This window comes from Sarcophilus harrisii, chromosome 1 (assembly GCF_902635505.1).
Source record: "Sarcophilus harrisii chromosome 1, mSarHar1.11, whole genome shotgun sequence".
Classification (NCBI taxonomy): Eukaryota; Metazoa; Chordata; class Mammalia; order Dasyuromorphia; family Dasyuridae; genus Sarcophilus; species Sarcophilus harrisii.
The window spans coordinates 133,756,474-133,782,489 of record NC_045426.1 but is presented as its reverse complement, the minus strand read 5'-3'; the positions used below and the strand labels follow the sequence as shown (position 1 = coordinate 133,782,489).

Sequence of the window (26,016 nt, the reverse complement as noted above, 5' to 3'; positions counted from 1 at the left end):
AATTTTTTTCCTATTAGAAACAAATTTAAATATTACACTTATATAAATAAATGTATATATTTATACTTTTATTAAAATCTTTACATTTCTTAGTTTTCAATTACAGTATTAAATTTCCACTGCTATTAACAGCATACGAAAAAAAAGTCTGATGATACAGCTGTAACCCCAGAATATATTTTCCACATTTATATATAAAATGTGAGTTTAATACATCATGAGCTTTCCCAACTTTATAAAAAATCAGAAAAATCTGCCCCAAAAAGTTGTTTCCATTAATGTTTAACAAGCACATGGAATTTAGTACAGCATAAGAGCTGCATACCAACCAATTATTTCCAATAGCATATTAATATTGGGCATCTCTTCCCTGATAATGCTCTATGGATCTTCATGAAAGTCTCTGGAAAGTTTGGAAAACTAGATACGTCCTAAAATTACAATCTCTGAATTAATAGAATAGAAGATAGAAGTGAAAAGTTGAGAACAATGACCCTTACAAATGTACTAATATTTCTGAATTTATGGACTGTAAAATAAATTAAAATAAAAATTGTCAAAAAGATTCATTGGCAAGAGATTAGGTGCCATCACACAAACATTTCCTTTAAAATTCACTTAAGATTAAAGCTAGATTTATTGTGGAAAACTCAGCAGTTACAGGTATTCCCATTTAAACCTTACTTGGTAGTAAACCAAAATAAGGGCAAAACAAGATTGAGGAAACACCTACATCATGTTTCAAATGGTTTAGTCCTTTAGACAATGCACAAGAAGGATCACCGTGGATGTTTATAGTCAACTTCTCCAAGGATCCACTCAATGCCATTCAAAAATCCTGTTAAAGTCTCAGCTTCCATATCCTGCACCTAAGAAAATATTTAAAAAATATTTTAATTTTTATAAAACAAGATTCTATGACCAAAAAGAAATAAAAGTTTTTTCTCAAAGTTGCAGAACAAAGAACGCTATAGTTGGTAGGTCATAATGTTTGGAGTTTAGATTCAAAAATCAGTCTCTGAAAAACTCTCATTGGCCTCAGTGTTCTAAATATTTTTATACAATAATCAAAAGGAAAAGAGAAAACACTGTATTTGGGAACACTGGGTAGCAAGATGTCTGTTAGGTTCTTAAGTATAAGAACTGTGACATCTCGAGGTGGCTGTGAGAAAAAGACAAAGGCACTTAACTAACTTATATAGTGGGTAAAGGGGTAAGATAAAAAAAATTGGAGACCATATTTCTTTAAATCTAATGTAAAGGAAGACAGTTTTCAAAAGTATTGGTACTTAAACTAAGCTGGCATTTACACAAATACATGAAAAATAAAATGTCTTTAAAGACAAAGAAGCTATAATGGGTCACTCAAATTTTATCAAGATAGGAGGGTACTATAATAATTTCTAGTCAATAACCCAGTCAATAACTTCAACTGACTTGTGATCTCATCAAGGTAAGCATTCCCTCTAAAGATGGAGACTGGAACTCATCCTTGCCTTTCAGTCTGAACAATTCTTATCTTCCCCCAAATCCTCCAGACAGAAACTACCTAAGAAGTGAGAAGTCAAACTTTAGTCCTGTTTTCTCCTTAATAGGTCCATTAATCTTCCCTCAATCATGTCCAGATTGCCTCCTTTTCTGATTCTACATTTCCTGAATAACATCTTTTATAGTATCTTTTACATGCAGGTCATTAGTGGTAATATACTATAAGCTGACATATATCCCTATCATGTGTCTCTCTATTATTCTTTATATCATCTGCAATTCTGATTCTTTGGAAATTGTGGTAATGTATAGCTATGTAGCATCACCAAAACAATGATTTTTGTTGTTGTTGAAAGATTAATTCTCTTATTTCTGTCAGAAAGAAGAAGAACTTGAGATCATTTCCCAATGCACAATTTCCCAAAAGCAACCAAGCCTAATTCCTCTTATTTAATTTCAGGCCCTTCTCACTATTCAATTGAAGTGTTTATTATATATAAATATAAATATATATATATATATATATATATATATAAATTAATGAACTAAATCAATATGTTGCCCATATAAATACATAAAATTTATTTTTATTAATTTAATGCACATAATTTATTATATCACATAAAATGGGTACATGGTAGTTCCTAAATTTCTAAATCATTAATGCATATGAATTAAGAAAATTTATTCCAAAGGGGTCCACTTTAAATTCCAAAAAATTACCCCCAAAGCCTTGAAAAAGCAAAGCTTATAAATGATTTTTAAAATGACATTATTACCAAGAGCACTCTGGATACTTTCCTTTCTAAACACAAGAGACATAGAAGTTATAGATTTAGTTAGAAAGAAACTCAGATGTCCATCTAGTCCAATCCTCTCATTATTAATTTTGTCTTTTTTAACAAATAAGTAAACTATTGTGAGGCCAAAAAAAATGAAGCAACTTGTCATACAGGTAGTAATTGACAAAATTGGGATCTGAATATAAGTTCGCTCACTCTTATCCAGAATTCCTTCCTCCAAACCATATTTCTATCAATATTATAGATCATGTATATATTTTAACAAAATTATGTAGTACTTATTAAAAAATTCTAATGATGAAGGCTTAAAAATGATTATCTCATCTATGACTATAGCCCCTATATTTGTTAGGAGGGTGGCACCAAATTCCATAATTTCCATGTGCTTTAGGTCAAAGTTTTTTAAATTGTGGATCATGATCCTATATGGAATCACATAACTCATTGTGGGGGATTGTAAAAAATTTGGCAGTAGTAAAAGGCATCAAAATTCCACCAATATTTAATTCCTTATGTAAAAGTAAACAAACATGCCCATTTCATTAGTATGCAAATTTGGTCATCTTTAATAAATTGTAAAAATCATATATATATATATATAAATCTATAAAATTAAGGATTTGGACTAAATAGAAACAGGATGCCTTCCAGCTCTATGATACTATGATCATCTAGTCATAAATGGGTTGCAAGGTATACTAATAGAGGTTGTTTCCACACCTGGAAGTCCTAGGCTTATGAAATCACAGTTCCTTTTTCCATAGGTATCTACATTTCCTGAGAGTCTAATACATTGCCACATACATGTACATAGTAGGTACTTAACTGCTATTTTATTGTTTCTTCTATACTCTCATATAAAAGAATGAAGAGGATTAGCAATTAATTTTCATGGATCACAAATAATCAATGTATTCTGTAGCTTTTGATTTCAATAAATGGCTTTAGTATGTTATTCAATTATAGAAAAAGTTAAGAGAAAAATTAAGTGAATGAGAAAGAAATGAGACATTACCATCCATGGTAATTGAAGTTCATTTAGTTTCAGCTCATGTGCCAAATAAAAACAGGGCATCCTTTTTACATTAGCTTGGGAAATACAAGATAAAACCAGCAAAGGTCTTTCTGGGGATCCAAAGGCTGGGTCTGTCATTGCCATAATTTGAGAAAATTCATCTTGCCATTCATGTCCTAAAAAAACAAGGAAAAACATTTGTATGCTTTGGGAGAGAAAAATGACTATAATTACATAAAATAAATGAAAATTGTTCATTTTCTATGCTCAACTGCTTTTCTGACAAAATAGTATTGAGCATACCTGAAAGTATTTCTCTTTGTATTGTATTTATATGCCTAATGTCTAATAAAAGGCCTAGCACATAGTAGGTGCTTAATAAATGCTTATTGATTATGAGATTTCAAGTTTTTAAGGAAAATTGAAGAATTACAATGATGTCTCAAATATTAACAATCTAATACTCAAGTCATTCACATTCCCTTATATTTTTTAAAATACCTAACCTATAACTAAATTCAATTTTCACTGACCTCATTGTGTGGTACACTTTGCTACCACTGGGTATTTAGAGTATGGACTCATTTCTTTCCAATTCTTTCTTCTTTCATTTGGAAGAAATAATGGATTAGGAATCAGAAGATCTTAACTTTAATCCTGCCTTTAGCACTAACTAATTAGTTCTATAATCCCATATAAGGCAAACTTCTCCAAGCTCCAGTTTTCTAATCTGTTAAATGAAAGATTTGAACTAGATCATCTCCAATACCTCTTTTGGTTCTAATGCTAAATTTTTTATTCTGTTTCCCTTCATTCTTTCTCCTCTCTTCTGACTGACTGTTTTGACTTTTTCTAACCAGTTTCATGAATAGGTTAACTTCATATTCATTCAATCACATTTATACCAAGCACCGACAGTGTGCACAGTACGGACTGTGGGTGAAGCACTGCAGAAGGTGCTTAACCTACTAGGGAAAGTGAGAGCTATCTATAGGTAACAGTGCTCTACTGGGAGGAACACTGAAAAATCAATCAGTCCCATCTCTTTGCTCCATAGATCAAATCACAGAAATTGAAGTCTATTGTATTCTTAAAAATAACTAAGTAGGGAGCCTTTCTCGTGCCCTTTGAGTCAGGATAGTCTTCCTAGCTTCACTGTTTCACTCACTGACAGGTATGCAGCGCCCATTCTGTATGAATCTTTGTGCCAGGATTGTGTGGGAAACAAAGATGTTTAAGACATGGTTTCTGAACGCAACAACCAAGTGGGGACCATGAAACTTGCATAAGTAACATAAGTAACTACCTATGAAACGATGAAAGTGTAAGTTCCCTAAGAGTTCATCAAGGAAATTCCTGGAGGGGTTTTCAGGTGGCAGGCGTCACTTCTGGGTGGGGAGCCCAGGAAAGGCTTAATAAAAGATGTGGCTTTTGAACTGAGTCCTAACAGAACTTAAATCTTTTCTGAAGCAATGTAATCACTTCTTGCTCTGTCTCATTCACCATCAACAATAGATTAAAAAGCTCACATTTATACAATGTTTTTAGGTTAATAGCTAGTTACTTTCTTCACAAAAATCCTGTGAGACAACGAGTTCAAGTATTACTATCTTGATTTTATAGAAGAAACTATGGCTCAGAGTGATGAAGAGACTCGAAGCTAAAAATGTAGCAAATATCAGACACAAGGTGTGAACCCAGGTTTTCTGACTCCAATTCAGGGCTCTTTCCACTACAATATCACACACTTCCCAAGATACACACACACACACACACACACACACACCAGATTAAAAAAATAGCTAAGCCTATATTCAAGCTAATGAAGTGCAAAGAAGGGAAGTGTTGATCTATATTAAAAGTTCAAGATTATTATTCTGTATTTTTTATGTTAAACTAAAATAACAATCAGGGCAAAGTTGTATTATATGTCATTTCAGCAATTAGCAATCAAAAGTAAAGTATTTCTTTAATACTATTTTTCTATTATTCTTTTCTACCAGAGACTATGCCAATTCTGTCAGCCAAGTATAACATCAACAAACTTTAAAGTTTTCAAATTCCTTTCTTTACTAGTTATGTGGCCTTTAATAATGTATTTTATTTTCCAGTACTTACTATTTTCATTCAATCGCTAATGAATAAATTCTCTCAAAACATAGCTGGTTAAAAGTCTAAAGCACTTTTGTAAAAAGAGGCTTCTGAAATCCGAAATAAAAATATAGATAAATCATTTAATTTCTCAATATTCTAGGCAACACCCTAGGATTATAAATTACAAAGAAGGCATTGACCTGCATAGGGAGAGGAAATCACAAGTCTAGTCACTTTATCCTAGTTAAATAGATAATTAATACACTGAACCTAAGATCTGTATTCTGATGTCAGGGTTACATAATACAAAAGGAAAAGCTCACAATTATACAGAAAATCTCAATTGTACAGATAGTTAAGTTTCCCAAGTGGGGCAGTACTCTTTTACCAATTTTTCCTTTATTATCTGGGTGATTTAAAAATGCAAAAATAGGATTTTATTATTAGCAAAGATTATCTGAATGAGAGAATCTGTATAAAACCCACTTTAGAAGCAGGATTAAATAAGAACTTTTTATAGTATATCATGTAATTACAATGTCCAAATTAACCAGTCACTCATTACGTCCTTAAGAAATCCACATTTAAAAAATACATTTTCCCATTTGCATTGCAAACAATAAATGGCCAGTGTAATTTTTTTAAATATTAAAAAATGCTTACTTTTGTGAGCTTCACCATTTGCAACATAGATGAACCCATCCACCACTTCACACACCTTCTGAATTTGTGGAATCACACTGTATGCGACCCTCTGTTCATCATTTCCTGTTCTGTTGAACATTTTGTTCACTGTACTTGTTTGCTCTTCTCTTGCTCTATCTCTTTCCTTCCTAAAAGGTAAAAAAAAAAAAAAAATTAAAATAAATAGACAAGGAGATATTCAAAAGGGCCCTAACTCATAAAAATGCTTCATTCCAGATCTCAGGCAGGCTATGAGATAAGGAGCCTTACCTAGTTGTTGAATATAATACCAGGATGTTAAATTTATGTTGGTTGTTCAACTGAAAGCTGATTCCTGATCCAATGCCTGAAGAAGAATACAAAATCAAAACAATTTATTATTGAATACAGTAGGAGAGAAAGACTGAAAGAAAGAACACCTAGTGAGAACAAAAAAGAGCCAAATGATAATTCTTTATGTGTGGCTCTGGAATAAAACATTATACCTGAGCTGAAGAAAAGGGGGGCTGCATGTGACTTTCATTCATGCAGTATTAAAAATCTGGATAGAGAACAACAAAGGACAATTAGCCTTAGACAATACTCTTTTACCTGTTAGCAAAAAGCAATGTAAGCCATTAAGCTAAGTTTACAAAGATTTTTGGTAAAAGCTAAAATAACTAATTTTAAAAGATAATATAAATAATATTTATATATTCCCTTTCCAACCATTTAAAAAAACAATGATAACAATTCTAAAAATCTTTAAATGCAAGTATGTGAGAGTGTGTGTGTGTGTGTGTGTGTGTGTAAAGAGTGAGCAATATGAAAAATGTCAACCTATATTAAAGTTCAAGATTATTGTTCTTTATATTAAAATTTAAAAAATCTTTTGGTGGGATTATATTACACCCCATTTTGGCAATATGATGTTATAATGATATTTAATTTCATACCTGGAAATAAAATTCAATCAAAACTGAAACAGAACTCTGGAAAATCTTATATATATAAGTAGTCTGGAGACTAGAAGTATAGCTAATGTAATTCATGAATTCTATAATTTTGCTCTGTTGCAAACATATGAGTCAAACACATTGATCACAAATTAATAAAAATGAAGTTGGATGATATCAAATTGTATGAAGTAATAACAATGACTTATATGTGTATGTATGTATATATATATATCTAGATCTGTGTATATGTACATATACTTATTTTTTATTGTTCTTCAGTTGTCCTAGTTGTGTCTGACTTGCCATGACTCCATTTGAGATTTTCTTTTTTTTCAGTTATTATTTATTTTATTTTTAATTTACGAAATAAAACAAGCATTTCTATAACAGTATAATGAGCTATGATTGTATATGAAACTGCAAGTCTACTATGCACAACTATATTATATACAACAAAATTATAATGTAAATTTCTTTGGGGTGGTTCTTGGTAAAGATACTGGAGCAATTTGCCATTTCCTTCTCCAATATATATATGTATGTGTGTATATATATATATATATATATACACACATACAAAAAAATGCCAAAAATAGTATAAACAGTGCTTTAAAATCTGCAAAGTGCTTTTTATATATTTTCTCACTTGAATTTCATAATAACTCTACAAAGTAGTGCCATTATCACTATTTTATAAATAATGAAATTGAGGTTTGGAGAAATTAAGTGATTTGTCCATAGTGAAATAATTATTGTTACCCAGGATACTCTTTTCCTTTCAATTCTTAGTCTACTGTTCTTTAGATCTAGTCATTACTTATTTTGCAATTGTTAGGGAAATTTTATTTTTTAAGTCTGTTTCTTGGTACAAAGCAAGTGAATCCACAAATTACTAAACGATTTATTTGATTATGTTTCAAAGAATATAATGTCCTAACAAATATCCACTACTCTGCCCCAACAGTCAAGGTTAATATCTTTTTAAAATAAAGAGTTACTGTAAGCCTTTAATATTCCAACATTCAAGGGAGCTTTTTTTTAAAAAAGTGTATTACTTTGCCTTAGTTGATCAATAACGATACTCCTATAAAATAGGAACACAAACCATCCATACAGTTTTTCTCCATGTCTTCCCATAAATCTTCAATAGAGTATCGACTCCAATGTACCAGATATATTTCTCCTTGTTCTTTTATTATTTCAGGGGGTTCCAGAGTACTCAAGTTGTTATCTATTTTCTTTCATTCTCACTACATAACCAGTCCATCTCCTTTCCAATTATTTAAGTCCCCTACTTCTTATACATAAGGGAACATATTAGCTTAATAAATAATACATTTTTAAAATTAGTTCTTCCAATTTAGAGGGCTTTTTCTAATAAGGCATATTCAGTTTAGGAAGTTCACAATAATGTAACACGATTTTATTTAGTAAAAACACAACCAATAAATAGTAATTCTACATTTCACATAAAATTAATAATGGCAAATAAATTCCTTCAATCCTAGAACATCAAAATGTCTGCTACATGCTAAATACTAGAGAAGGAAATGGCAAACCACTCTACTATCTTTGTCAAGAAAATCCCATGATTTTCTTGGGATAGCACATAGCACATAGTACTATTGGGCTATGGTCTATGGAATCATGAAGGAGTCAGGACACAACTGAATGACTGAACAACAAATCTGCTATGCACTATACTAAGCACTGGAAATACAAAGACAAAAGCAAAAGCATTTCCCTGAAGGAATTTGTATTCTGTACAAAAATATGCAGAATATATATCAAGTGCATACAGGATAGTTTGGGGAAGAACATCACTAGCAGTTGGGGATATCGGGAAAGTTATCACAAAAGACTCATGTAAAAGGTAATGTCTGAACTAAAAAAAATTTTTAAATAAAATTGTATTAACATAATTTGTTTTTACATTGCCTAAATTCCTCCCTGTATCTCTTTCCTTCTTCCCAGAGAGTTATTCTAAAAAAAAAAAATTGTAATAAAAAAAGACAAAAGAGGAAAAATCAGGGAAAAAATGATCAATTCCAAAAAAAAAAAAAAAAAGTTACAGTATACTTAATGATCTACATTAGTAGAATCATTTCTGTAAAGCAATGAAGTAGGAGGAGGTGTCTTCTCACATCTCTTTTTTGAGGTCAAATTTGTTTTCTATTTGTTAAAAGGATTCATTTTCAATTGTATTGGAATCGCCAGCTATGAGACATTAGCAAAGGGTCCCAACAACAATGCCAGAACTAACTTAGGCAAACATGGCAACAACCTCCCAATTCAGTAATGGGATAGAAACACAGTAAACCTCCATGGCTCTCTGAAAGAATGGAGAACTCCCAATAAGAAAGTCCCAAGAAGTTGATAAATGATCAGAGGGCTCTTGGGGAAAAGTAGCAACCACAGCAAAGCTGCAGAAATCTAGAAGTCCCACAGAAAGAGCAAACAGGACTAACCACTCTGCTCAAAAACATGAAATAAGCCTGTATTGGCACAAAGCACCGATTCAGGAACTAACTCTGTAGAGATAAATAAATCAAAAAAAGCACTGACAAGTATTAAAACCATAAAGCTAAAATTTTTTCCAAAGGAGAAAAGATAATGCCATAATAATAAAAGCAGAAACTTAGAAAAATATGAATTTTCCACAAGATATATATAAACATCAAGAAAAAATGAAGAGACAAGTAAATGAAACAAAAGATCTGAGGTGAAAAATTGGAAAGAGAATAAATAACAGAAAAGGATAAATCTATAGAACTAAGTGGTTATTCATCTTTTATCCTTGAAGAGAACCAAGAACATTAGGAGGGTGATGTCTAGACTTGTAGGTGAATTGGATTGAGGTAAGACGTAAGTCAAGATAACTGGTGATTTGACAGATTAGAAATCTGTGTCAGGATTCAAACACAGGTGTTCCTCATTTCAAAAGTAGCATTCTATCCCTTGTACCATTTAGCGGTCTCAAAATCAAAAGACTGGGGTAAGGGAAAGAAACAAAAATAGAAGAAAATTTAAGCTATCTGCTATCAAAACAACTGACCTGAAAAAACAGATTAAAAAATTAAGAATCAGAGCAGCTAGATGGTGCCAGGTGGTCTCCAGCCCTGGAGTCAGGAGAACCTGAGTTCAAATTTGACCTCAGATACTTAATATTTACTAGTTGTGTGACCCTGGTAAATCACTTAATCCTAATTGCTTCACAAAAAAATAAAAATAAGAAGAATCAGTGGACTCTCTAAAAGTCATGATAAAAATAAAACTTACTATATTTCAAAAAATTATAAATGAAAACTCAGATCCATTAGAATTAAAGGGCAGAATAAACCTAGAAAGAATCTACCAATTATTTGCCAAAATGGACCCCAAAAGGAAAAGTTCCAGGAATGTCATAGTTAAAATCTAGGATTCTGACATAATAACATTTCTTTCCTTCCCTAAATACCTGGTTGAACCTAACAGGTAGTGAGGATGAGGCTTGGAAACACTCATGGGAAATGGTTTAGTTTAGCTGTGAAAGAATTATAAGATGATAGTTTATGGGAATAACAGAAATGAACTTTTTAAGGCTGAGAGAGAAATCACCATTTATAGTCAGGAGTCAATGAAGGAGAGATTGAAGATAAACAGAGTAGAAAAACGGAGAGAGAATGAACATAAATGACCCAAGGTCAAGATCCTAGAGGAGGCAGAATTGGATGAGATGGATGGCATAAAGAGATGAGTTGGCCTTGGCAAGGAAAAGGGCTACCTCTTCAATAGAGACTGGAGTAAAGGAGGAGAAAGTATTGAAGGTTTTTAAGGTAATACTTTTCAAAAATTTCCTTACGAATATTACTGTTCTGTAAGAAATGACCAACAGGATGATTTCAGAAAGGCCTGGAGAGACTTACACGAACTGATGCTAAGTGAAATGAGCAGGACCAGGAGATCATTATATACTTCAACAACAATACTAGATGATGACCAGTCCTGATGGATCAGGCCATCCTCAGCAACGAGATCAACCAAGTCATTTCTAATGGAGCAGTAATGAACTGAACTAGCTATACCCAGAAAAAGAACTCTGGGAGATGACTAAAAACCATTACATTGAATTCCCAGTCCCTATATTTATGCACACCTGCATCTTTGATTTCCTTCACAAGCTAATTGTACAATAATTCAGAGTCTGATTCTTTTTGTACAGCAAAATAATGTTGTGGTCATGTATACTTATTGTGTATCTAAGTTATATTTTAATATATTTAACATCTACTGGTCATCCTGCCATTTAGGGGAGGGGGGGGGGGGGGGTAAGAGGTGAAAAATTGGAACAAGAGGTTTGGCAATTGTTAATGCTGTAAAGTTACCCATGTATATATATCCTGTAAATTAAAGGCTATTAAATAAAAAAAAAATTATAATAAAGGCTGGAACTTTCTGGGCATTGTAAAAAAAAAAAAAAAAAAAAAAAATTTCCTTACGTCTGTATCCTCATCCATTCTCATCAAGTCAACTATCATCTCAATACAAATGCTTCCTATAAATATCTATATCCAAACCTAATCTCTCTCTTAAGATCCAGGCTTGTCTATTCCAAAACTGATAAATGGTCAAAGGATATGAATAGACAATTTTCAGGTGAAGAAATTGAAGCCATTTCTAATCATCTGAAAAAAAATGCTCTAAATCACTACTGATTAGAGAAATTCAAATTAAGACAACTGAAATATCTTTCACATTGGCTAAGATGATAGGAAAAGATAATGATGAATGTTGGAGGGGATGTGGGAAAACTGGGACACTGATACATTGTTAGTGGAGTTCTGAAAAGATCCAACAACCACTCTGGAGAGCAATGTGGAACTATGCCCCATGGGATATACATCTGTGCATTCCCTTTGATTCAGCAGTGTCTCTACTGAATCTGTATCCTAAAAAGATCATAAAAGAGGGGAACGGACTCACATGTGCAAAAATGTTTGTAGCAACGCTTTTTCTGTTGGAAAGGAAATCAAACATTGAGCGGATGCTCCCAGATGGGGAATGGCTGAATACATTATAGTATTTAAATGTAATGGAATAATATTTTTCTGTAAGAAATAATGAGGTGGTTGATTTCAGAAAGGCCTGGAAATGGCAAGAAACTGGAAACTATTATCTTATTCATCTTTTTATGCATATGTCCTGTATTTTAACTAGGTATCAGTTCTGGAGGGGTCAAAATCAAGTCTTATATGTTAATTTATTTCCAGAACCTATTAAAAATGACTGATATAGAGTGAGATTTTAGTAAATATTTGTTGCTACTAATTCTTTCTAATTTGTTGCTCTACTATAAAAATTAAATGATCTGCTAAACAGGAAGGTTGTCATAATCGTCAATTACATAAAGTTATTTTTTCATTAATTTCTAAGAAAAAGCTCAATATTTTTTAGGTGAATTACTTTTAGCTTGCTGGTACTACTGGATGTTCCACTGCATCAAATTAATCTACCTTATTTGTTTCAAAGCGTTAACTCACCATTAAATAATGAACAATTTTCTGCCTACTCAATGGTAGTATCAAGCCCAAAGTGTTCAAATTCTCATATACCGTAGATGAATGTGGAAATTACCATCAATCTGTCTCTGAGGTAAACCAGCTGTAGGAGAAAGTTCTGTGCAAGACATCAAACTCAACACCAAAGATACATTCAGCTCTTCTAAACCTGGTCCAAACATAGCAAATCGAGGTTCTGTCTGAAGAATCAGTGACTGCAAAAAAGAGGCAACAGCTCCATACATATGGCGGCTGGATTTCATGTGTCTTCTGGTATGTGGACAGCTCATTTTATACCTGTTTAAGATAGCCATAACTAGAAATTAAAAAGAAGGAAAACATCTTATTTTTGATAATGTATCTTCTTTTATCATTATTATTATATTATATATTAACCACTGAGACTCATGAGGAATTTTAAGTCTGTTAATCAATAAGTTTATAAAATCAATAGTTAAGAAACAAAAATAACAGATTATTTCAGATGTTGGCAACAAGTCATCCTCATTACCTCACACCTAGAAAATTGGGAAAGATGACCAAAACAAACAAATAAAAAATGCAGAAATAGTCAATACTGGGAACATTTAGAATAACAGGAATAGCAATATACTATTAGTAGAATTGTGATTTTATCCCTGTGTTCTGGATTTATTTAACTATTATAACCTTTGACCCAATGATTCTATTAATGAGTATGCATATATATATACAAATGCACACACACACACACAAATATACTCTAGAAGTCAAATGTAGAAAAGTTAAATATATTTCAAAATATTCATGGTAACCCTTTTATGGCAGCAAAGAACTGGAAAAGAGGGTACACAAACTGCCAAATACTACAAATCTAGTCCCACAATTTGTTGATGGCAAAGAAAACACTCAAACCTAACCTCCAAGCTATATGCTCTATTCTCCCTCCCGCAGTAAAAGAAAATCAAATTAAACTGAGATGAGAAATGGGAAAGTTACATGATTAAGGATAGGCAGTTGTACAAGATTTATTGATGAAAACTGTTCTAGCCAATCTATTTAATGAGTTAGTCTAAGTCCCAGAACCTACACCTCAGGACAGAGAATTAAAATCTAAGATATCTAAAATTCGGGGCTTGGTTAACTTTATTCGCTTCACTACAGATATCTTGAAAATACATAGCTTTCCTTCTCTGACACCTGCTAGCCTGTCAGCAGGACCTAAGTCCCAGGGAAAGAAAACATAAATTTAGAGTTGAAAAGGACTTTATATGTATATATAACAAAGTCCAAACACCTTGGTTTTGTGAATAAGGAAACTGAAGCCCATAGAACTTAAAAGGACTTGCTAAAGGTCACATACCTAGCAAATGGCAGTCAGGAATGGCACCCATATCTTCTGACTCCAAATCTGGCATGACACTACACTTCCTTCACAGGAAGCAGCGGTCACTTTTTTTTTTAATTTTTATGAAACTGAATACTTACATTGTCATATAGTCATAAAGTTCATTGTCAATAACCTCAGATAAGGGTGTTTTTAAGACTTGTAGGTCTGGTAGAGACTTCCAGTCAACAGATGACCAGGAAGGAAGATCTCGCAAAAGGAAAAATTTCCACAGCATAGGATCTCGTACAGTTACATTCCAATATCGACATGTCCTTCCCAATTCAAATAGATCATGAGGTGAAAGAAATGACATAATGTACAACTGCACATAAATCTGAAATACAGAAGGACATGAAAATGGGTAAATTGGAACTTCAATAAATCATGTCTAGATCAATGGTTCTTGGATCCTTCTTTCACAGATGATGATGGACTACATCCTTGGTAACCCCTGATCCCAGAGAATCTAAGGACACTGAGAGGTTTAGTGCCTTTCACAGGGTCACAAAATTATTATGTATCAGAAGCAGTGCTTAAATCCAGAGCTTCCTGATTCTAAGACCAACTTTCCTAAACCCTACAGCATGCTGCCTCTCTCTATGGTGAAACTATAACATAATGTAGTCTAACACAAATCCCTCATCCATGACTTATGTCTATTTTTTCTGCCTTTAATGGAGAACATTGGTTACTATTTCACTCTCATTATGATTCTTTTTAACCCATAAATTGTAGTATTTTTCTTTTCAGTCTTTCTTGTAGAAATCTAACAAGTCAATAAGCAATCATGATTTTAACTCCTCACTACTTTATTTTTTAAAAACCACACTATATAAATCTATTATTTGAATTACCCTCCAAAATCTAATTTACTGTTTTATAGAAATCTGACCCATCTTTTAGGCAAAGATTGGTTCAAAAATAATTTTTTCATGGGGTTGTGTTCTACCAATAAATAATCATTTATTAGGTGTTTACTATGTAACAGGCACTGTAACTGGCACTAAGGAATAAGTACAGAGAAGGAACAATCCCAACTTTCAAGGAACCATATTTTAATGAGGAAGGAATGCACACATAAGATCACAAATTGCAGAAACATAAAGGAATACATACACATTCATACATATACATATATATATATATATATGATACCTGAATTCAAGGTAGATTATAGGAAAAGCACTAAATATTGGGAGATCAGGAAAGGTTTCCTGTGAATGATGATGTTTGAGCTTCATGAAGAAGGAAGAGTAGAGTGCTATGAGGGAGCACATTCTTGGTATGGTTGTGTAACAGCAAGTACAAAGGCATAGAGATGAGAGAGGGAGTGTTGTGTGACAAGCAGGAGAAGGGACAGTTTGGCAGGATTACAGAGCAAAAAGAGGAGTAATAACCAAAAATTATGGAAAGATAGATTGAGGCCAACTGGTGAAGGGCTTTAAAAGTCAAACAGAAGATTTTGTGTCTTTTTCTAAAGGCACGGGAGTCAATGTAGTTGACTGAATATGAGTGCAATATGTCAGAACTATTGCTAGGAAATGAATTAGAAGAGTTTGTAATAGTATAACAAAGAAGTGATGAGGTCATGAACTAAGATGGTAGCTTGTGACAAAAAATAAAGTGTTGGATGCAAGAGATGTTGTCAGAAGAATAATTTATACAAAGATAAAGTAAAGACAAAGAGGATGAGAGAGAGAGAGTCTGTGTGTGTGTGTGTGTGTCTGTGTGTGTGTGTGTGTGTGTGTGTTGGACATGTACAATGTAGAAATTTAAGAGGTTGTTGCAGTAGAAAGATTTTTGTTGATTAAAAAATTAAACATATTTTTAAAAAGCAGGAAAGGAAGACAGATGTCAAGGCATTCTGAGATGAAGAGAAGGGGAGAAGACTGAACTCATATCAAATGTTCTTGATTTTCTCAGTAAAGGGAGACAACAGGAGAAGGGGGGAGAGGAAGAGAGCATAAAGGAGAGAAGAGGGTGTGTGGGAAACTGGAACAAGAAAGAGGTTTGAAAGAGTGAACTAAATATGGAAGAATCAATCAATAAACTTTTAAAGTAAACTCAGAATTGTTTTAATTTGCATTTGTCTTATCAGTAGTTTGAGAACATTTTTATATGACTATTGATAGTTACAAATTCTGAAAATTGCCTGTTCATATCATTTATCAATTAAAGAATGTCAGATAGTCTTATAAAATTGACCCAGTTCTCCATATATTTGAGAAATATGGCCTTTGTTAGAGAAACTTGTTATTAAAAAATTTTCTCCATTTTCCTGCTTTTTTTCTAATCCTGACTTCATTGGTTCCATTTGTGAAAATCATATAATCAAAATTGTTCCCTTCATATTCCATAATGCTCACTATCTCCTGTTTTGTCAAACATTCCTCTCTTATCCATAAATCTGACAGGCAAAATATTTCTTGATCCCCTAATTTGTTTATGATTATCACCCTTTATGTGTAAAACATGTACCCTATTTTGACTTTATCTCGATATACCATTTGAGATGATAGTATATATCCAGTTTTGCCAAATTGCTTTCCAATTTTCCCAACAATTTTTGTGATTATATCTTGAATATTTGGGTTTGTCAAATACCACATTACTATGGTTATTTACTACTACTATATATATTGTGTATCTAATCTATTTTACTGATCAACCACTATATGTCTTAGTACCACATAGTCTTGATGATTACTGCTTTGTAATACAGTATGAGATCTGGTACTGCTAAGCCAACTTCTTTCTTACTTTTTTCACTAATTCCTTTGATATTCTCATCCTTTTGTTCTTCTAGATAAATTATATTATTTTTTCTAACTATAAAATAGTATTTTAATAATTTAATTGATATGGCACCAAATAAATTAATTTTGGAAGAAATACTATTTTTACTGAGCAATTGATATTTTTTCAACTGTCTAAATCTTATTTATGTTAAAAGTGTTTTGTAATTATGTTCATACGCTTCCTAGGTTCTTGGAAGAAAGACTCCAAGTATTTTATAGTCTGCAGTTATTTTAAGTAAAATTACTTTTCTATCTCTGCTATTAGTAATATGTAGAAAGACTGATGATTTAGAATTTATTTCATATTCTTTGAACTTTCAACTAGTTTTTAGATAATTCTCTAAATATACCATCATATCATTTGGAAAGAATTTAAGTTGTTTTCCTTATTACCTCCTGATATCTTTAATTTCTTTTTCTTTTCTTATTGCTATAGCTAGCATTCTAGAACAGTATTGGGCAATAGTGGTAATAATGTGCATCCTTGCTTCATCCCTGAGCTTATTGGAAATGCTTCTAGCTTAACTCCATTATAGATGATGCCCATTAATGTATTTAAAAAGCTACTTTTTTTTAGTTGCATGCCCAATTCATTGATCTAAGCATTTAAAGATATAAAGATCTTAGAAAGATACTACTTATTACGTTAGAAAACACTCAATTATTTCCTATGCTTTCTAGTATTTTTAATAAGAATGAATGTTGTATTCTATTAAAAGCTTTTTCTGCATCTATTAAGATAATCATATGATTTGTGTTGGTTTTCATTACATTGAATTCCCAATCCCTATATTTATGCCCACCTGCATTTTTGATTTCCTTCACAAGCTAATTGTATAATATTTCAGAGTCTGATTCTTTTTGTACAGCAAAATAATGATTTGGTCATGTATACTTATTGTGTATCTAATTTATATTTTAATATATTTAACATCTACTGGTCATCCTGCCATCTGGGGGAGGGGGTGGGAGGTAAGAGGTGAAAAATTGGAACAAGAGGTTTGGCAATTGTTAATGCTGTAAAGTTACCCATACATATAACCTGTAAATAAAAGGCTATTTAAAAAAAAGTTAAAAAAAAAAAAAAAGATTTGTGTTGGCTTTGCTACTGAGATAGTTAATTACACTGATAATTTTCCTAATACTGAACCAATACTGTATTCAGGTTACAAATTTCACGGGGTCACACAGTACAATCTTTGTGATATATTGTTGTGATCTCCTCACAAGTATTTTATTTTAAAATTTTCCATCAATATTCATTAGAGAAGTTGGTCTTTCATTTTCTTTCTCTGTTTTTGCTCTTTCTTATTTAGGCACCAACCATATTTGTGCTATTAAAGGAATTTGATAGGACTCCCTTCTTTGCCTATTTTTCCAGTTTGTATAGTACTGGAATGAACTGTTTATAAATATTTGGCAGAATTCATTTATGAATCCATGTGGTCCTGGGTTTCTTTTTTAGAAGGTTCATTGATGTTTTACTTAATTTCTTTTTTTCAAAAATAGGGTTAAGTATTTTATTTCCTCTTCTGTAAATCTGGGCAATTTATATTTTGTTGCAAATATTCAACCATTTCATGTAGATTGTCAGTTTAGTTAACATATAACTGGGGAAAATAGCTCCTAATAATTGTCTTAATTTCATCTCCATCAGTGCTGTGTTATTCATCCTTTTCATTTTTGATAGTGATAATCTGGTTTTATTTCCTGTTTTAAATTAAATTAATCAATGTTTATATAGTATTATGTTGTTTCCATAAAGTTAGGTCTTAGTTTTAGCTATTAATTCAATGGTTTTCTTATTTTCAATTTTATTACTCTTGATTTTCAGGATTTCCAATTTGACATTTATTTGGAGGTTTTTAATTTGTTCTTTTTCTAGTTCTCTTAGTTGCATGTTCAGTTAATTGATCTAAGCATATTTAATTTTATAGGCTTTTATTTATCTCGTTAACTTCTTTCTTGCTTATTTTATGGCTAATTTTATCTAATTCTAAGAGGAGAAACTTGAAGTCCCTCACACTATAGTTTTATTGTCCATTTCCTGTTGTAACTCATTTAATTTTTCCTTTATTAATTGGATGCAGTGCACATTTGGTATATGTATGTTTGGTATTGATTTTATTTCACCATGTTGCTTTTTGGCAAAGTTAAATTAGGTCTTTTCCTTTTACTTCATCTGAGATCATGATTGCTACTCCTGCTTTTTTTCCCCCCTCCTTCAGCTAAAGCATAATACACTCTGCTTCAATCCCTTATTTTTACTCTGTGTGTGTGTGTGTGTGTGTGTGTGTGTGTTTCAGGTTTATTTCTTATAAACAACATATTGTAGGGTTTTAATTGACTCTGCTATCTGCTTTTGTTTTATTGGTGAGTTTATTCCAACCACATTCACTGTATATTTCCCTACATTCTGTTTTTCTGTTTATCCTTCTTTTTACCCTATTCCTCCTCCTATTTCATATTTTCTCACTACTTCTTGCAATGTTCCTTCCCTTCTATAAACTCCTTTCCCCTTTCCTGTCCCCTTCCCCTCCTACTTCCTTAGAGGTTAAGATAGATTTCTATACTCAAATGAATGTGTATGTTATTTCTTCTTTGAGCCAATTTTGATGAGAGCAAGGTTCAAGTGTTGCCTGTCACAGCCCATCTTTCTCTCCATTGTAAAAGCTCTTTTCATACCTCTTTTATGTGAGATAATTTCCTTATTCTTCCTTTCCCTCCTTTCCCCGTATATCCCTCTTTCCTCATCTCTTAATTTTATTTTTTTGAAATCATCCTAGTCTAATCAACTCACACTCACATCCTGTATGTATATTCCTTCTAACTGCCTAATAATGGTAAAGATTTTTTGGAGATACAATTATCATCTTCCAATGAGGTGAAGCAATGGACGTGTTCTGATCCTAGAGTTTAGATCTGACTTTGGACACTTGCTAGTTATGTGACCCTGGGCAAATCTCTTGATTATGTTTGCTTCAATTTCATCATCTGTAAAATGAGCTGGAGAAGGAAATAGCAAACCAATCCTATATCTTTGCCAAGAAAACCCCAAATGAGGTCACAAAGGGTTGGACACAACTAATCAATCAAATATATAGGAATGCAAAAATTTTAATCTTATTGGATTCCCTTATGATGCCTCTTTTAGTGAGGTGTCTTCATGATTTTCTTGTGTCACTCTCATTTCTTTCCTCAATTTTTCCTCTACCTTTGTTATTTGATTTTTTAAATCCTTTTTGAATTTTTCCAGGAATTCTTGTTGGGTTTGTGTCCAGTTCACATTTTTCTTTAAGGCTTTGCTTCTAGTTGCTTTGACATCATTACTTTCTTCAGTTTATGTTTAGATCTTCCTTGTCACTATAGTAATTTGTTATAACCAGTCCCACTCATTATTTGCTGCTAATTTTCCAAACTCTTCTTAACTTTTAACTTTCTGTTAAAGTTGAACTCTGCTCCCAGGATAGAGGGGACACTAACCCCAAGCTTCACACTTTTCTTTCTACTGTTTTCAGAGCCAGCTCTGACAGTGTGGGGGCTTTTGGCTTCCAAGATGGTATGATCTAAGAAAAGGTATGGTCCCTGCCCCCCTGGCCTGTGCTCTGTTTTTTATTCACAAAAGGACTTTGTTCTCCTATAGCTACCAGCACTTCTCCTAGCCCTGTGACTGTGACCAAGTCCCCCAATGTCCTAGAGGCAAAATTGCTTGTGCTCTCCTCTGTCTTAGAATTGAAACCTAGATCCCTACTCATTGATCAATGACCATAGGCTCTCATCTCCACCTTGGAACCTCAACCAAAGTCCCTGTACTCCCCTGGGGAGCACTTCTTTTGGCCTTAGGACTGTGACAGGCAGTGCAACAGATACCTGATCCCAGCACCAGCCAGGAGTCCCCTGCAATCTCCTTCCAACCTGTTGTCTGATCATCCCTCCCATTAGCACCACCAGCCATCTGTGGGCAGAGAGCTCCTGAAGCTGTTGCTGTCACCAATGCAGCTATCTCCAAGATCAGCCCAATTATCATCCTGGTGAAACACACCTTTTCCTCCAATCTCCTAAACTGTCTTGGGCTGGAAAAATTTTTCAATCCACTTTTTGTTATTTCTTCACAATTCTATTTGAGGTATTACTTGAGAGTTGTTTGGAGGGGAGTTTGAAAGAGATCAGCTGACTGCTTCTAACTCTACTATCCTGGCTTCTTCAAGTTACTTTTAGTACTGAAAATAATAAGAAGCGACCAGCCTTAGAATCTGTGACAGTCTTTTTGTAACCATAGTATGGTACTTCATAAATTCTGGTTAACAGACTGATTTTTACCCTGAACACAAACTGGGTGACTACGGTCACTTACCTAACTCTCATTACCTGAAGCAAATATAATACTATAAGGCATGGACAAGTTGCTTATGTGCCATCTATGGAAGGAGTTTCCAAGTTTCTACACCAGTTTTTTAAACAGATTCAACAGCAAGTCTGCAATTCTGGCCCCTTCAACAACAACAACAACAAAAATCACTAATGCACTAATGTTGCTTATTAATGACTCATTACTAATAAGAATTTCAGCAGCTAGGTAGTACAGAGGATAAAGTTCCAAGCCTGGAGTCAGGAAGACTCATTTTTCTTAGTTCAAATAATATGTTGGACACTTAGTATCTATATGATCCTGAGCAAGTCACTTAACCCTGCTGACCTCAGTATCCTCATCTATAAAATGAACTAGAGAAGAAAATGGCAAATCACTCCAGTAACTTTGCCACGAAGATCCAAAAGAGAGTTACAAAGAATCAATGTAACTGAAACAATTATTCAACAAAGTTATTAAGAGTGACTGCCTCCTAGAAAAAACTATCCAACTAACTACCTCCATTTCCTCTCCTCTAACTCTTTAACTCTTTGCAATCTAGCTTCCAGTTTCATCACTCAGATGAAACTGTTCTATCCCAAGTTACCAATATCTTAAATATGAATCTAATCTCTCTGCTGCATTTGACACTGTTGCCTCTCTCTGTGTCTAGCTACAAAAATCTCCTAATTTTTGTAATACTAGTCTCTGCTGATTCTCCCGTCCAACAAACTCTCCTTAGTCTTCTTTTTTAAAGGCTCATCATCCATATTATCACTTTTCTCGATTTTGGGGATACTCCAACACTGTCTTAGGCACATTATTCTTTTTCTTCTCTGCAATCTAGCTTGGAGGATCTATATATATACAGCTTTAACCTCTCTCCTTAACTTCACATTTGTATCATTCTATTGAAAATTTCACATCATAGAGAATATATCAAATTCAAAATGTCCCACGTGGCCCTCTTCAACACTGAAATGATTCAAACAGTTCTACTTGTGCACTGACGAAGAGAGTCATCTACACCCAGAGAGAGAACCATGGGAACAGAGTATGGAACACAACATAGCATTCTCACTCTCTCTGTTGTTATTTGCTTGCATTATGTTTTCTTTCTTAGTTTGTCTTTTTCTTCTTTCTTGATCTGATTTTTCTTGTGCAACAAGATAACTGTATAAATATGTATACATATTTATACCTCTAAGGCCAGATTGTATTTTTCCCAATAGAATGTAAGCTTCTTGAGAACAAGGTTTCATTTCTTTGCTGTCTAACCCTGTGTAAATCACTTTTTCCATGCTTGAAATATTCTTCTTTCTTCCTTTAGTCTTACAGAATCCCTCACTTCTGACACTACCTCAATTTCTTCATTAGTATAATAGTTGGAAGGATCAAATGAAATCACTGAAAACTGCTTAGCAGAATACTCACACTAATAAAGACTAGATGTTCATTATTATTATACCAAGGTATGATTTGTTTGTCACAGGTTCCTCATCTGTAAAAATGGATCAGAGCACTAGGTGGCAGTGGATAGAGTGCAGGACTTAGACTCAGGAAGACCTGAATTCAAATCTTACCTCAGATACAACTGTATAACCTTGGACTAATTTGTTTGCCTCAGTTTCCTCATCTGTAAAATGAGCTGGGGAAGGAAATGACAAACCAGGCCAATATCTTTGTCAAGAAAACCCCATATGGGGTCAGTGAAGAGTTGGACATACAGACAGAACAACAAAAGCCATGCAAAGTTAACCTAAAACTCAAATGAGATAATTTTTAAAGTGGAAAATTCTGGGAAGATGATGTAATAGGCCAGTAAATTTCAAGCTCTCTATATTTTCTTCACAAACAGAATAAATTTGTGCCTCAGGGCGAACTTAGACTGGTGGAAAAAACAGGAAGACTTGGGGTAGAAAAGCACAACCCTAGAAGATCCATAGAAAGCCCCCAGGCCAGAGTTTAACTTCTGTGAACTTGCAAACACCTCCCAGAAACACCAAGTGGGGAGCCTTGAGGCTGGCTAGGTTTGGCTGGAGTCTTTGCAGGAACCACGGAAACTTTCACCTCCAGGAAGGACTATTTGTGGAGTTGGGGCCTGAGTTCCAGAAGACTGAGAGAATCTTGACTAATTAGAAATGCCAAGTCCAACTGTGCTGCTGTGATGTGGCCCTTGAGTGAGAAAGAGCTAGCCTACCTGAAGTGCAAAAGAAGTAGGGAGGAATGCTGCTAGCTGCTAGCATTTGAAGGAGAGAGGGTCTCTTGGTTTGGAGTTACAGGTCAGAGGGGAGAGCTCAAGTGAAGCTAAAGATACCATTCTCCTACTCCAAGATTAGAAGAATTTATACTAATATCTCTTATTTAAAAAAAAAAATACACCAGCAAAGAAGAATCCCATGGGTTCTTATGGGATGAGGGAAGACTGGACTTCATGTTCAGAGGAGGACACTTCTTCTATCCCAAAGAATACTGTGAAATGGCTCCCTACCCAGAGAATTTATAGAACTCAAAAAAGAATTTAAAAATCAAATGAGAGACACTAAGAAAACACTACAGAATTTTTTTAAAATGAAGATTATGAAAAAAATTAACAAAGAAGAAAAGGAAATAGAGAGTCTCAAAAATAAAATAACTCTGAAAATTAGAATTGGGCAAAGGGAAATCAGTGAAGCTCTAAAGCTTAAGAAATAACAAAACAATACAAAGAATGAAAAAAACAGAACAGAAGGTGAAACATCTTACTTAAAAAAAAAAAAAACCAACAGATCTGAAGGACAGATCAAGGAGAGAAAACATAAGAATAATCGGATTCCTTGAAGCTGTGATTAAAAAAAAAAAAAAAAGCCCTTGACACAATAATGTAAGATAGTACTGTACAAGAAAATTGTCCTGGAATGATAGAACATGAGGGGAAAGTAGAAATATAAAAAATCCACTGATCATCACCTCACTCAAAGAGATAGGATCCTTTGTGGAAAACACATAGAAATATTATTCCAAATTTCAAAAACCCCTAAGCAAAGAGAAAATTTTGCAAGCAACAAGAACAACAACAATAAAATTCAAATATGCCGCAGCTACAATTAGACTTGCACAGGACATATATATATATATATATATATATATATATATATATATATATAATAAAAGACCAGAGGTCTTGGAATTATATATAGCATCAATCAAAATAACTAAGCCTGTGGCCAAAGATATCATATCCAGCAAAATCGTCCATATATTGAATGAGAAAAATGGCTATTCAACAAACTGGCATATTTTCAGGATTTTCTATCAACCAAACCTAAACTTAACAGATAAGTTAACATAGAAGAGTCAATATCAAAGATCAATTTCAACGAACTTAATATGGACAAATTGTTTTTTACATGGAAATGTATACCATATGTTTAAGATTGACATCAGCAATGGGGTAACAACAATAAAAAAAGATTGGGGCAGAGTTAAGGTAAAAAATAGTTATGTTATACAAATGAGGTGCAGAGGAAGAATAGGGATCAGGGGGAGGAAGGCTCTTAGTTCTGAAAATCTACACCCAGTGGGAATGGGTTCATACACATACACACACAGAGAGACATCATGAAGGGTACTGCACCCTCCAAAATCTATAAAGAAGTAAGGGAGAGGGATGGGAGGATGGGGAAGCAAAGGGCGTGGGAAGAAAACAATAACAAGCCAAGTTAAGGAGCAAGTATAGGAAAGATGTGTGTGTATGTGGAGAGCCAGTGTGTTCCTGTATGTATATATCTGCATATGTATGCATAAATAAATCTTTGCTTAACTATATAGCCTGCTTGGGAGTGGGAGGTGGGGAAAAGGGGTGGAAAAGAATAAAGTAAAAAAGGGTGTGCAGCAGACACCAAAAAACAATTTACAAGGAAGAAAGGATGGATATTCATGAATATAATTTCTCCTACTAATATATATACTTTCTTGAAAATATATAATTTATTATATATTCTGAATCCTCCCTGATGTTCTGTTGGACACATGACAATGCTGTTTTATTTTAAAATAAAACAAAAACAAAAACCCGAAAAAGTGCTCAGCACAGCGCCTTGCAACGATGGGCACTGTTAGCCATCACCATCATCATCTTTATCATTCTTATAATCAGTCACAATGTTTGTTCAGTTTCCTCACATGTAAAACGAGGGCGATAGCACCTACCCACTTAGCACAGTGCCAAGCACACAGTGGATGCTATAGAAACGTTAGCTGCTTATTATCTCCGTACCCCGGCATTTGGTTCGGCGCCTGGCACACAGTTGGTACTCAATCAGTGCTGGTGAATGAGAAGGCAATGTGGCCTGCTGGACAGAGAAGGGGCCTCAGGATAAAGACTTGAGTTCAACAGAAAGCTGAGGGTTGTTTCATTTTTGTCTCCCAGGGCCCAGCTCCGCACACAGCAGATGCTTAATTAATGCTGATGGATTAAAACAAAGACCACGATTCGGCCGGGCCACGCTCGGGAAGGAGAAGTGACTGGGGAGAGGGAGTAACGGGGCCGGAAGGAGGGAGCCCACAAGACAAAACAGAACCGAAAGTGCTCAAGTTCAAGCTGGGGGCCAGGGCCCGAGAGCTTGGCCCGGCCCAGGGCCTTACCCGCGGGCGCAGGCGCACTCCCTCAGGTGGGCTACCCTCACCTACCGGCAGCCTCGTCAGAGCGCTGGCCTCCTCATCATCCGCCGGCGCGGCACCGTGCCCCGGCCTCTCCTTGCCCACCGACTGCCAGAAGCTCCTCCAGCCGCTCACGATCGCCGCCTCTAGGCGGCTCCGGTCCCCGAACGGCGACAGAGACGAGCTGGGGCTGCTGCAGCCGGGCTCCGTCTCCGCCATGGCGGCCGGTATGGAGAGCGCAGCACCGAGACGGGGCCCACGAGGAGGAGGAGGAGGAGGAGGAGCTCCGGCAACATTCCAG

The 26,016-nt window shown here is 34.2% G+C and overlaps 1 protein-coding gene across 1 annotated transcript; it reads right to left on the bottom strand.

The window, feature by feature from the left end:
* Window positions 1-43: 43 nt before the first annotated feature.
* Window positions 44-26,016, bottom strand: FBXO4 (F-box protein 4). The gene is made up of 7 exons (XM_003759919.4): window positions 25,746-26,016; window positions 14,027-14,262; window positions 12,636-12,856; window positions 6,355-6,430; window positions 6,064-6,233; window positions 3,307-3,482; window positions 44-869 (listed from the first exon to the last, which is right to left on the bottom strand). Exons 1-7 carry the CDS (start codon window positions 25,932-25,934, stop codon window positions 780-782), a joined length of 1,158 nt encoding a protein of 385 aa, XP_003759967.1. The 5' UTR covers window positions 25,935-26,016; the 3' UTR covers window positions 44-779.

Excerpts from the sequence above, each read along its gene's own strand:
- FBXO4 (XM_003759919.4), bottom strand. The coding sequence starts at position 25,934 with ATGGCGGAGACGGAGCCCGGCTGCAGCAGCCCCAGCTCGTCTCTGTCG. Across the intron at positions 12,857-14,026 it reads CTTTATGACTATATGACAAT|GTATAAAATGAGCTGTCCAC; the intron begins GTAAGTATTCAG and ends TATCTTAAACAG. Across the intron at positions 6,234-6,354 it reads GTATTATATTCAACAACTAG|GAAGGAAAGAGATAGAGCAA; the intron begins GTAAGGCTCCTT and ends TTTACCTTTTAG.